This window comes from Phyllobates terribilis, unplaced genomic scaffold (assembly GCF_046119375.1).
Source record: "Phyllobates terribilis strain yellow unplaced genomic scaffold, ASM4611937v1 Scaffold_3__8_contigs__length_932513732, whole genome shotgun sequence".
Lineage (NCBI taxonomy): Eukaryota > Metazoa > Chordata > Amphibia > Anura > Dendrobatidae > Phyllobates > Phyllobates terribilis.
In genome coordinates, this window is record NW_027362763.1 from 185,636,583 (window position 1) to 185,649,961 (window position 13,379).

Consider the following 13,379-nt stretch of genomic DNA (forward strand, 5'->3'; position numbering starts at 1 on the left):
GATATTCATGAAAGAGTGTAACCCTCTTAATTTCATCCTACTTTTATTTAGGGTCGTACCGCAGGAGGAGAAATCATTTGCAATCGGAATTCAGTTTTTACTGATGAGACTTTTAGGTGAGTTATGGTGAAAAAGGAACAAAGCAAAGCTCTGTCTTCCTTCACTGAACTTTTTTAAAAACGTTGTTTGATTATCGGATCTTCAGGAAGACACTGCTCCTCTGCCTCCCGACTTGCTGTTTGACAGGGTAATGGGGGGAGGATTTGTGCTCCTTTTGGGCTGGCAGCAGGGGAACTGCGATTTGCCCTCAAAACTCCAAAAATGATGTTCTCCAGCACCAAAGGAAAGTACTTAAAATGTAGCCTTTAATCATATAACATAAAAAATTGGGAGAATGTGCACATATTAAATAAAAGATTAAGGGTTATTCTACTCGAAGCGCGTGTTATTGGTTTCCCTTTTTTTTATGTGCACATTCTCCCAATTTTTTTTCATCCTATATAAATAAAGGCTAAGTTTTAACTACTTTTCTTTGGTGCTGGAGAACATCCCCTTTGGACCATTGAGAGCTAATTGACCTGGAAGCCAGACCCGCGCATACTCCGTGCCAGACCACAGACTGTCCACCCTGGAGGTCTCCTGGGAGACTTATCTCTAAGCGATAATTACATCGCTTATTACACATAAGTGATGAGCTAAACTTACACTTTTTCTATCTAGCATGGCGATTTGGCCAGCTTCAGAAACCTGTGCTTGCAAGCTCTATAGCAAAGAACTTGCAAGCGCGTGCTCCTTGCCTAGGAAGCCATAGATTGCAGAGGTGTCGGTAACTTAGGCAATGAGCACTAATCCATAAAATTGAAAGGCCCTCTATTCCTGAGGGCAGAGGGGATTTTTAATAAGAGGTGAACTGAAAACATGCTTGGTTTTGCAAGCACTATGGTGATAAAAAAAAAAGCTTGATCACATGTCAGATATAGATCGAGCACCAAGAGGCTAATCAGTCATATGATTCGACCATCAGCTTTGCCAAACTGAACTGTCAGATCATTATCTATCTATTAATGTAATCAACTTATCAATGGCCAAAAAACAACATCTAAAATCAAATAGATGATAAAATAGATTGTCAGAACCCGAGCCCTGACAATTTCCTCCTACTTGCCGGTATCACTCCTGGCCTACAAATCTGAAGAGGCGCCAGCGATTCCTGCAGATAGGAGAACATTTTCAGTACTCTGATCGGTGGCCATGGACTACTGACATGGCTGCTGGACCTGAGCCGTGCAAATCTTTTGATCATTTCTAAATCCAACTGATCAAAATTTTGAAAGCAATCGGGCAGAGGTCATCCATCCATGACTAAAGTCGAAACTGGCTTCAAATAATCTAATATCACGTCTGATTTCACCTCTTTGTATGTGTTATTTCTCAGCATGGCTCCCAGCCCCAGCAATTTTTGGACTCGTCATTGATTCTACCTGCATGCAGTGGTCTACATCTTCCAGCCTGAAAAGAGGAGCATGTCGATATTATGACAATGACCTTCTAAGGAACAGGTACTACAATGACTTAGTATACAATGCTCATTAGCTTGGCCTTTGCCTAATGGTTCAGCGGTTAGGACTATGAGCACAACCAGGGGACCTCCACAGGGACTTTACTCAAAAAAATCTTGCTACATTATCAGATTGTGATGTTTGTCACAAATTGTGGGCATATTTGAGGCTCAGTATGATGATATATAAAAATTATACAATTACTTTAAGTGTACGCTGAATTTCCAGTACTGTGATAACAATGACCTACCATTGGGATAGGTCATCAATATCAGATTGGTGGGGGACCGACAACCTTCCCCCCGAACCGATCAGCTGTTTCCAGCTCTAGTAGAGGCTGGATGTAAACACTGTACAGAATCAGCTCCATATACGGTGTAGTGGACACTCATGTGTACTGCAGATCTGCTTCTACGTACATAATAAGAGCTGATCTGCAGTACCCAGGAGCGGCCACTACACAGTGTACGGAGCTGTGGTGTTCCGCACGATACATTGAATGAACCAAATGGGAAAACCCATATAATTATCCCTCTCTAAAGAGGTTATAAAATGTAACTTTTAGTCTTTATATTAAAATGTGAATGTAGAGGGTATTAAAATATTATCCCTAATCAGCCAAAATGATAAATAGACTAAAATCTATGACATTCTGATGGTACCGTGGGGTGTCATCACTAGAGCTGAATGGGATAAATAAAGCTCAGCACATGAATTGGCCATTCATGTTAGTGTCCCATCCCGTGATGACGCCACTAGTGCGGTGAAACAGGTTGGGGGGACATGTGCTGACATTTATTTATCCCATTCAGCTCTAGTGATGACACCCCATGGTACCATCAGAACGTCATAGATTTCCCTGATTAGGGATAATATTTTAATACCCTCTACATTCACAATTTAATATAAAGATTAAAAGTTAAATTTTATAGCCTGTTTAGAGAGGGATAGTTATATGGGTTTTCCCATTTGGTTCATTATTTGCATATACATTCCTCCAGGGCTATCCTTTTCCTCTTTGGTTGTGGCACGATACACTGTTACATCTAACTGCTGCCAGAGCTGGAAATAGCTGATTGATTTGGGGTGCAGGGTGTCGGACCCTTACCGATCTGATATTGATGACTTATCCTGTGGATATGTCATTAATATCATTTTACTGGAAAAACACTTTAAAGAGGACCAGTCACCACTTGTGCCATATCTGTGTTCCCCATGAAACAATAATAGAACATCTTTTCTCATAATTGTGTTGCTTATGAATAAATAGTCAAAGAGGGGTTTCCATACACAGTATTACACTGTACGAACTGATTGGACAATGTAAAGACCCCCCAACTCGTAACACCCAGCTATCAATATTTTTATACATTCTTGTAGAAATAGGAGAATTAGCTTAAGAATTGTTATTTCATTGGGACTACAAGTATTTACTAAAATGAACATGCCAGGAGTGGTGGCCATCATGCCACATAGAAATAGCACATTCATAGGCAATGTGTTACATCTCATCCAAATACAAACATTTTTAGGGATTGTCCCATGAAGACTACGGTGCCCTCTGCCGATCAGCTGGACAAAGCTGTGCCAGGCCAGACATTTACCATGCATTCACCTCCATTATTACATACTTACTATTGAAATAATGCTCTTCATATATAACCCCCATTCTATGTCAAATAACTCCTAGGGGGTGGGTCCGATATATAAGCCCCGCTCTGTGAAGTTCACATTTTCTAATAGAGCAAATGGACAAAAGTTAGTTCTATCAAGTTCAAAGGGGTAACGTTTCTCCTTGCAGAGAGTGACATTTTAAGCATGTCAAGGTGAGGAAACTTTTAAGCTGCAATGCTCCTCTGGGAAGTATGCAAATTGTCTCTTCGCAGAGGATGAGGACAAGGGGCAGTACCTCGAAACACAATGTCTGCAAATTGATATTCTGGTTCTGGCTTTTATCCTAAGTCATGTGACAAGGCTCGTTAGAGAGTCGATATTGACTTTTAGGATTGCTACAAGAGTTCTAGTCCTCTTCCTCTCTGCAGAAACATTTTTCTATTAAGTTGCAATATGTCTGAGACACAACGATATACTATGTAAGAGTCAATGCCCCATGGAGTTTGTGGCAAGGTAAGCAAAACTTCCAGAGCTTTTTGTCATCTCAGCAATGTATAGTGTCAGTGATGAGGCAGCGATTCTACCACTTCGGCTGCAGGCGACAGACGTCACCAATAATTCAATCACTTCTATTAGCCTCCTAGTGCTTCATAACTAATAGTCCTGTAACAACGAAGCTCATCATGCATTATGTACCTAAAGATATGGGTTAGGATGAACTAATAGTCTTCTCTCCGTAGGTATCTTGGTCTTCAGATGGGATACAAGGGCTTGGGATTACTGCTGCTTAGCTGCATTGTCTGGAAGATAAAGAAGAGCAGAGAATACGATTTACAAGAGAAGGATTCTGGGGTGGCATAGCTTCTCTCCTCCATGGCTCAGGCTGTTGGACTAAAGCCTTTCCTTAAAACTGTAACCCTCAGGGGCCGGTCTCTGCCAGAGCCCCTCCTAGCAATACAAAGTACAAAGCTGGAGTTATGATCAGCCGAGCAGGACATGTTCCCAATTACAGAAAATCCAAGTTTACCTGGAAAACAAGACAAAAGTACCCCTTCTACTGCTCCATGTACATGATGTGATGAGAAGAACGCACAGACGTACAAGTTAAATTGCACTTATATTCACAAATATGTATATATAAGCCATCCATCCTAATGGGAGGAATTGTGGTGCCGGAGTCTGGAGGTGGAATCATTTTATTAATTCTACAGTTCATGAGCATTCAAAGTGGAAACATGGAAGGATCAGTCGGGTCTAAGGCTCTTATATATCTCAGCAAAACTGCATCCAGGTTTCAGTGGTCAAATCAGAATATGAGCCGAGCTGCCGGGCTGTAACCAAAGCGGAGCGTGTAAGACACAGAGCCGGAGTCGGGGAACTATGAAAGACAGATGTGAGACTTGTACTCACGATTCCATCTGCCAGAAGAGAGAAAGCTTTCTCCGGAATCAGGATCTTGGAGACTGCAGGAAGGAGTCTTGTGCTGCTGGGGATAATGTTCATTGTGTTATGGGAAATGCAGCAAAATCTGCCAGCAGAACGTTACGGAGGAGAGAGAGCTGAGCAGATAGGAAGGATCCAGTATAACCTGCAATTTCCTGATTACAAGCCCTGCAGGGACCATGCTGAAGAGTCCAGTGGGCGGGTCTAATCACTGATTGCTATTATTTCTGCACACATACTCATACAGGTCAGCTTTCAGTAATTCACCGACACCGCCCATTGGACTCCTAAAATCAAAATGAGCAGGGACTTTAATGAATAGAATGCAAGTCACATCGAATCCTCTCCAACAAAACTATAGATAATTCGGCTAAGACCACGGCCCCACTATCAGTATTTGGTCAGTATTCGATCAGTATTTTTTCTCAGGAGTGGGAGCCAAAACCAGGTGAGGAACAATCAGAGAAAAGGTATAATAGAAGCAAGTCACCAATTCTGTTTTTATCACCCACTCCTGGTTTTGTCACCCACTCCTGAGAAAAAATACTGACCGAATACTGACCAAATACTGATAGTGAGGCCGTGGCCTTAGCTTCTCCCTGTCTGTGATATTCTGCTGGCAGTGACAGTGTTCAATGACTGCTCCAAACCCGACAATGTAAAGTGTATGGGGGCAGCCAAAATCAACATAGCTAAGCCTTTCTGTTCCTGGAAGGTCTGATGAGTTTGCCAGTATCTTATTCTCTATCCATCATTGCAAAAAAACAAACACGCTCAGGCTCATTGAGTGTGCATGTGAATGAGGAATGTGTGAAAGCTGTTTGCTTGCTAGGGCTTGTGCACATCCCATGTAAGTACAATCCAACAAAACATCAGATCGCACTGTTATTCTATGGAGCCATGCACATGTCCAATTTTTTTCCGCTGTACGAGGGAAAAAAATTGCAGAATGTACGAGTTGCATCTGATTATAGGATCACACTTAGCCATGCAAGTCAATGAGTAAGTAAAAAATATCGGACTGCACTCGGATGACATCTGAGTGCAGTCCGATTTTCACAGACTGATAGAATGGAGAAGATGGAGATATTTTTTTTCCATCTTCTCCTCATCCGAGAAAATTTGATGACACTATTATTGTGTTAAAGAAGAACATAAAATAGCAAAAAAGCAGCTTTAAGTCAATTTTCCATCTGAATTCTTAAAAGGTAAATTATAGTATCAAAGAAAACTACAAATCAAAAGCAAAACACATGGGGCCTGTTTCATCATTGTATTTGTCTGACTTTTGGTATTTTTCACCTGTTTTTCATTTGTGCCTTTTTTAAGTCTATTTTACATGTGATTGCTTATATTTTTTGTGCCATCGTGGGCCAAGTTTATGGTTTGCAAATGTTTTCACATAATTCATCATTTGCGACTTTTAGAAAAGTTGCAAAATTTATCACAAATGTTCAAAACTGACCATCCAATCCCTGCAAAGAGGTTTACAGTAAATGTGCAAATAAAGCCAGAAAGGTTTTATTATATAGTATGCAAGCTAGATATCACTTTTAAAGGGAGTGTGTCACCCCTAAACTGCAAATTCAGTTAACTAAGCATCTAGACAGGGGACTTAGCCCCTATAAGGCCGGAGTCACACAACCGATGATTTTCTCATGCGACAGAATCAGGCCGATTATGCTAATAACACTCGGATCAAACTCTGTCAGAGTTTGATCCGAGGGTCGGTTTACTGTGATCCGATTCTCTGGCATGAAAAAATCGTATCACAGTTGCTGAGAAGACGAGAACTTACTTTATCTTCTCCATTGTCTCTGTGTGAGTAAATCGGACTGCACTCGGATAACATCTGAGTGCAGTCCGATGTATTACATGCACCCATAGACTTGTATGGGTGCACTGATCCAATTATCGGATGAACGTGCGGCATGGTGCGATTTTTTTTTCTCATGCCGAATAGGTATGGCCAAAAAAAACCCTCAGATCTGCACTGCCCCATAGTATAACATTGGGCCAAGTGATATGTGATAAAACATGGGACAGCACTCATCCGATGTACTGTATATGCTCGTGTGAGCGAGCCCTAAAATCATACCTGTAAAATACATTTTAGTGGTGTAGTTGCAGAAAAAAAAAATCACTTTTAATAGCCAGGTGTGGCTCTGATCTTTGGCTGCTGCTCAGTACACTTGGAAGTGCAGAGAGAAGCATCAGAGAGAAGCCAGAGATGAGAGCATGCCCATATCCACACTGAGTGTGTGCTGCTTGGCTCGCCAAGTGTTATTGCGCAAGCGCAGGAACAGAGTTTGGGGAGCACATGCTGTGAGATAGCGAGCATTGTCAATCAACCTGAGAGACAGTGGCCATGCCAAGGGTGCATCTAGCTATTGGCTATTCCAAGAATGCACCGAGCTATTGGCCATATCAAGGGTGCACCAAGCTGTTGGCCACACCAAGGGTGCACAAAGCTATTGGCCACACCAATGGTGCACTGAGCTATCGGCGATGCCAATGGTGCACCGAGCTATCGATGGTGCCAATGGTGCATTGAGCTATTGGCCACACCAATGGTGCACCGAGCTATCGACGATGCCAATGGTGCACCGAGCTATCGGCGATGCCAATGGTGCACCGAGCTATCGACGATGCCAATGGTGCATTGAGCTATTGGCCACACCAATGGTGCACCGAGCTATCGACGATGCCAATGGTGCACCGAGCTATTGGCCACACCAAGGGTGCACCGAGCTATTGGCCACACCAAGGGTGCACCGAGCTATTGGCCATGCAAATGGTGCACTGGAGTGCTCTTATTTGGATATACAGTACAGACCAAAAGTTTGGACACACCTTCTCATTTAACGATTTTTTTGTATTTTCATGATTATGAAAATTGTACATTCACACTGAAGGCATCAAAACTATGAATTAACACATGTGGAATTATATACTTAACAAAAAAGTGTGAAACAACTGAAAATATGTCTTATATTCTAGGTTCTTCAAAGTAGCCACATTTTGCTTTGATGACTGCTTTGCACACTCTTGGCATTCTCTTGATGAGCTTCAAGAGGTAGTCACCGGAAATGGTCTTCCAACAATCTTGAAGGAGTTCCCAGAGATGCTTAGCACTTGTTGGCCCTTTTGCCTTCACTCTGCGGTCCAGCTCACCCCAAACCATCTCGATTGGGTTCAGGTCTGGTGACTGTGGAGGCCAGGTCATCTGGCGTAGCACCCCATCACTCTCCTTCTTGGTCAAATAGCCCTTACACAGCCTGGAGGTGTGTTTGGGGTCATTGTCCTGTTGAAAAATAAATGATGGTCCAACTAAACGCAAACCGGATGGAAGAGCATGCCGCTGCAAGATGCTGTGGTAGCCATGCTGGTTCAGTATGCCTTCAATTTTGAATAAATCCCCAACAGTGTCACCAGCAAAGCACCCCCACACCATCACACCTCCTCCTCCATGCTTCACGGTGGGAACCAGGCATGTAGAGTTCATCCGTTCACCTTTTCTGCATCGCACAAAGACACGGTGGTTGGAACCAAAGATCTCAAATTTGGACTCATCAGACCAAAGCACAGATTTCCACTGGTCTAATATCCATTCCTTGTGTTCTTTAGCCCAAACAAGTATCTTCTGCTTGTTGCCTGTCCTTAGCAGTGGTTTCCTAGCAGCTATTTTACCATGAAGGCCTGCTGCACAAAGTCTCCTCTTAACAGTTGTTGTAGAGATGTGTCTGCTTCTAGAACTCTGTGTGGCATTGACCTGGTCTTTAATCTGAGCTACAGTTAACCTGCGATTTCTGAGGCTGGTGACTCGGATAAACTTATCCTCAGAAGCAGAGGTGACTCTTGGTCTTCCTTTCCTGGGGCGGTCCTCATGTGAGCCAGTTTCTTTGTAGCGCTTGATGGTTTTTGCAACTGTACTTGGGGACTCTTTCAAAGTTTGCCCAATTTTTCAGACTGACTGACTTTCATTTCTTAAAGTAATGATGGCCACTCTTTTTTCTTTACTTAGCTGCTTTTATCTTGCCATAATACAAATTCTAACAGTCTATTCAGTAGGACTATCAGCTGTGTATCCACCTGACTTCTGCACAACACAACTGATGGTCCCAACCCCATTTATAAGGCAAGAAATCCCACTTGTTAAATCTGACAGGGCACACCTGTGAAGTGAAAACCATTTCCGGTGACTACCTCTTGAAGCTCATCAAGAGAATGCCAAGAGTGTGCAAAGGAGTCATCAAAGGAAAAGGTGGCTACTTTGAAGAACCTAGAATATAAGACATATTTTCAGTTGTTTCACACTTGTTTGTTAAGTATATAATTCCACATGTGTTAATTCATAGTTTTGATGCCTTCAGTGTGAATGTACAATTTTCATAGTTATGAAAATACAGAAAAATCTTTAAATGAGAAGTTGTGTCCAAACTTTTGGTCTGTACTGTAAGTAAAAGTGAATTTTTCTTCAACTAAACTGTATGTTCCTGGTGTGGCTTATAGGGGCATGGTCATCTATATAAATATATAATTAGCTGAATTTGGAGTTTGGAGGTGACAGACACCCTTTTAAAATCTATTCTGAAAGTTTGTGAAGCATCACCGCTCCACACATCGACAATAAATCCCCATCATACAAACACCCAGCAGGGCCACCTGTATTTTTACTTTTTAAATTATCAGCAATAGGTTATGTAAAATACAGTAAAAAGTCATCCAAAGGATTAACAGAGAATATTTGCAGGCTGCGTCCTTGTGTCTCTCCAAGTTCAAGAGCCAGGTCAGGACAAAATTCCCCTCCATCATCCAGCATACCAAACCAGCTCTGCTACATTGTTTGTTCCCTCTGGGCTGCAGTTGTGCTTGTACCTAATGAATCACATACAAGGAATTAAATGGGTGAAATCCTCAAACAGGAGATTTCCCCCTTCGTTGTATATACCGACATGGTTTTTGCAGACATCAGGACAACATTTTACAGAAAAGTTCATTTCAGCTGCGTCAGAAACCAAGTTACAAGTTGCCTACCTCTGGATTATTGCTACAGTGTGTATATAGAAGAAATAAAAGAAAGAAGGGTGAAGGCGTTCCCTGTCGTGCAGAAATGTCATTGTAAATACTGTGTACCAGGGTGCGTGCATAATATGGACCCAAGTGGGCGATTCAAAGCCCCATGTTTTTAGCTCCGGTAATTATTACATTCTGTTCTACTCAGCAATAGTTTTCACTGATACCTAACACTGGTAAACTGTTAATATATTTGTATGTAAATTATATATAAACCTTTATAAGTATTTACAAAGTCTCCTGAATGTTTCTTTATAGATTGGGGGGGAACAATAACACAAAACATAATGGACCCCCACATGGCAGTATACTGTGCCGAGCTCTCCTGGCATTTACCCACAAAGGAACTGACTAAGGGCACTCTCTTTTTCCTGAAAACCATGTATGACATTATTCTTTCTTCCTCACACATTAATATTCTTCACAATTTGTGCTGTCACACACTGTCTGTAGGCAGCACTCACACATTGCCCTTTTTTATACGTTCATGGTAAAATTGTAATGTTTTCCCAGAATTGATGCAAAAATTTCTTTAGTGTCTTTCTCTCCAAGGTTAAACTGTAATCTACTCTCAGTATCAAGATTGCTCACAAAATGGCTGCTGCATTCCCTGCTTTGGCTTTTATACAGGCGATGATAGTCTCTTGTGATTGGCTGTGATATACCATACGATGTCTTAGTTGCAAGGCATTATAGGAGAAGCCTTCCTGAGATCATGTGAGCCTTATCTGGCTGATGCAATCTGTTACATTGTGTTATATGTCACTTTAGGCAATTTGTATATTGCGCATCACAAATTTTTCAAACTTGCCCTGATCAGCGGCAAAAATAGTGGACAAATTCAATTCGCATCTAGTGATGAGCGAGCACTAAAATGCTTGGGTACTCGTTGCTCGGGTCGAGCAAATTGGAATAATCGGGTGCTCGACCCGAGCAACGAGCCCAATGTAAGTCTATGGGAAACTCGAGCATTTTTCAGGCGGCTCCCCCTGGCGGTCTGCAGAGGACTAAAAATTGCCCAAGTCGATGGGAACAGTGCTCAAATGACATGGGAACAGCATGGGGAAGACCCCTGGAAGCATTTCTAACTCCCAGGTCACTGCTGTCAGCAACGTTGTCAGAGTATTACGACACTTTTACGGACTCACAATAAAACATACAAAAACAAAACCAAAATGGATTTTCCTGGGAAATATGTTAACCACTTCGCTCCAGAGCCTGTTTTTGCCTTCGTGACCGGGCCAATTTTTTCAATTCTGACCACTGTCACTTTATGAAGTAACTACCCTGGAACGCTTCAACATATTCCCCTGATTCTGAGACTGTTTTTTCGTGACATATTGTACTTCATCATAGTGGTAAAATTTCTTCGATATCACTTGCGTTTATTTGTGAAAAAATCGGAAATTTGGCAAAAATTTTGAAAATTTTGCAATTTTCAAACTTTGAATTTTCATGCCCTTAAATCAGAGAGATATGTCACACAAAATAGTTAATAAATAACATTTCCCACATGTCTACTTTACAACAGCACAATTTTGGAACCAAAATTTTTTTTTGTTAGGAAGCTATAAGGGTTAAAAGTTGACCAGCGATTTCTCATTTTTTCCAACAAAATTTACAAAAACATTTTTTTAGGGACCACATCTTATTTGAAGTGACTTTGAGGGGCCTTTATGACAGAAAATACCCCAAAGTGATGCCATTCTAAAAACTGCACCCCTCAAGGAGCTCAAAACCACATTCAAGAAGTTTATTAACCCTTCAGGTGTTTCACGGGAATTTTTGGAACGTGGAAGAAAACAATGAACATTTAACTTTTTTTCACAAAAATGTTACTTTAGACCCAATTTTTTTATTTTCACAAGGGTAACAGGAAAAAATGGACTACACAATTTGTAGTGCAATTTCTCATGAGCACGCTGATACCCCATATGTGAGGGAAAACCACTGTTTGGGCGCACTGCAGGGTTCGGAAGGGAAGGAGCGCCATTAGACTTTTTGAATGTAAAATTTGTTTGAATAATTAGCAGACGCCATGTTGCGTTTGGAGAGCCCCTGATGTGCCTAAACAGTGGAAACCCCCCACAAGTGACACCATTTTGGAAACTAGACCCCTTAGGGAACTTATCTAGATGTGTGGTGAGCACCTTGAACCCCAAGGTGCTTCACAGAAGTTTATAATATTGAGCTGTAAAAATAAAATATTCACATTTTTCCCACAAAAACGTTTTTCATCCCTTAATTTTGCATTATCACAATGGGTAATAGGATAAATTGCACCATGAAATTTGTTGTGCAATTTCTCCTGAACACGCCGATACCCCATATGTGGAGGCAAACCACTGTTTGGGCGCACGGCAGGGTTTGAAAGGGAAGGAGCGCCATTTGACTTTTTGAATGTAAAATTTGTTTGAATAATTAGCAGACGCCATGTTGCATTTGGGGAGCCCCTGATGTGCCTAAACAGTGGAAACCCCCCACAAGTGACACCATTTTGGAAACTAGACCCCTTAGGGAACTTATCTAGATGTGTGGTGAGCACCTTGAACCCCAAGGTGCTTCAGAAGTTTATAATATTGAGCTGTAAAAATAAAATTTTCACATTTTTCCCACAAAAATGTTTTTCATCCCTTAATTTTGCATTATCATAAAGGTAATAGGATAAATTGCACCATGAAATTTGTTGTGCAATTTCTCCTGAACACGCCGATACCCCATATGTGGAGGCAAACCACTGTTTGGGCGCACGGCAGGGTTTGAAAGGGAAGGAGCGCCAATTGACTTTTTGAATGTAAAATTTGTTTGAATAATTAGTGGACGCCATGTTGCATTTGGGGAGCCTCTGATGTGCCTAAACAGTGGAAACCCCCCACAAGTGACACCATTTTGGGAACTAGACCCCTTTGGGAACTTATCTAGATGTGTGGTGAGCACCTTGAACCCCAAGGTGCTTCACAGAAGTTTATAATATTGAGCTGTAAAAATAAAATTTTCACATTTTTCCCACAAAAACGTTTTTCATCCCTTAATTTTGCATTATCATAAGGGTAATAGGATAAATTGCACCACGAAATTTGTAGTGCAATTTCTCCTGAACACGCCGATACCCCATATGTGAGGGAAAACCACTGTTTGGGCGCACGGCAGGGTTCGGAAGGGAAGGAGCGCCATTTGACTTTTTGAATGTAAAATTTGTTTGAATAATTAGCAGACGCCATGTCGCATTTGGGGAGCCCCTAATGTGCCTAAACAGTGGAAACCCCCCACAAGTGCCACCATTTTGGAAACTAGACCCCTTAGGGAACTTATATAGATATGTGGTGAGCACCTTGCACCCCCAGGTGCTTCACAGAAGTTTATAATATTGAGCCGTAAAAATAAAATTTTCACATTTTTCCCACAAAAAATGTTTTTCATTCCCTAATTTTGCATTATCATAAGGGTAATAGGATAAATTGCACCATGAAATTTGTTGTGCAATTTCTCCTGAGTACGCCGATACCCCATATGTGGAGGAAAACCACTGCTTTGGTGTACGGCAGGGTTCGGAAGAGAAAGGAGCGCTATGTTGGCTGGGATAGGTTGCAGACACCATGTCACATTTGAAGAGTCACTGACATGCCGAAACAGCAGAAACCCCCACAAGTGACCCCATTTTGTAAACTACACCTCTCAAGGAATTCA

The 13,379-nt window shown here is 41.6% G+C and overlaps 1 protein-coding gene across 2 annotated transcripts in view; it reads left to right on the plus strand.

Annotated features, from left to right (window-relative positions):
- SLCO2A1 (solute carrier organic anion transporter family member 2A1) overlaps nt 1-7,530 on the plus strand; it is a 78,058-nt gene extending 70,528 nt beyond the window's left edge. For both annotated transcript variants that reach the window (XM_073674328.1, XM_073674329.1), the window contains exons 12-14: nt 52-116; nt 1,436-1,559; nt 3,914-7,530. In XM_073674328.1, the coding sequence (XP_073530429.1) occupies nt 52-116; nt 1,436-1,559; nt 3,914-4,034 (310 nt within the window). In that variant the 3' untranslated portion in view covers nt 4,035-7,530. The remainder of the gene's footprint in view (nt 1-51; nt 117-1,435; nt 1,560-3,913) is intronic.
- Nucleotides 7,531-13,379: the final 5,849 nt, after the last annotated feature.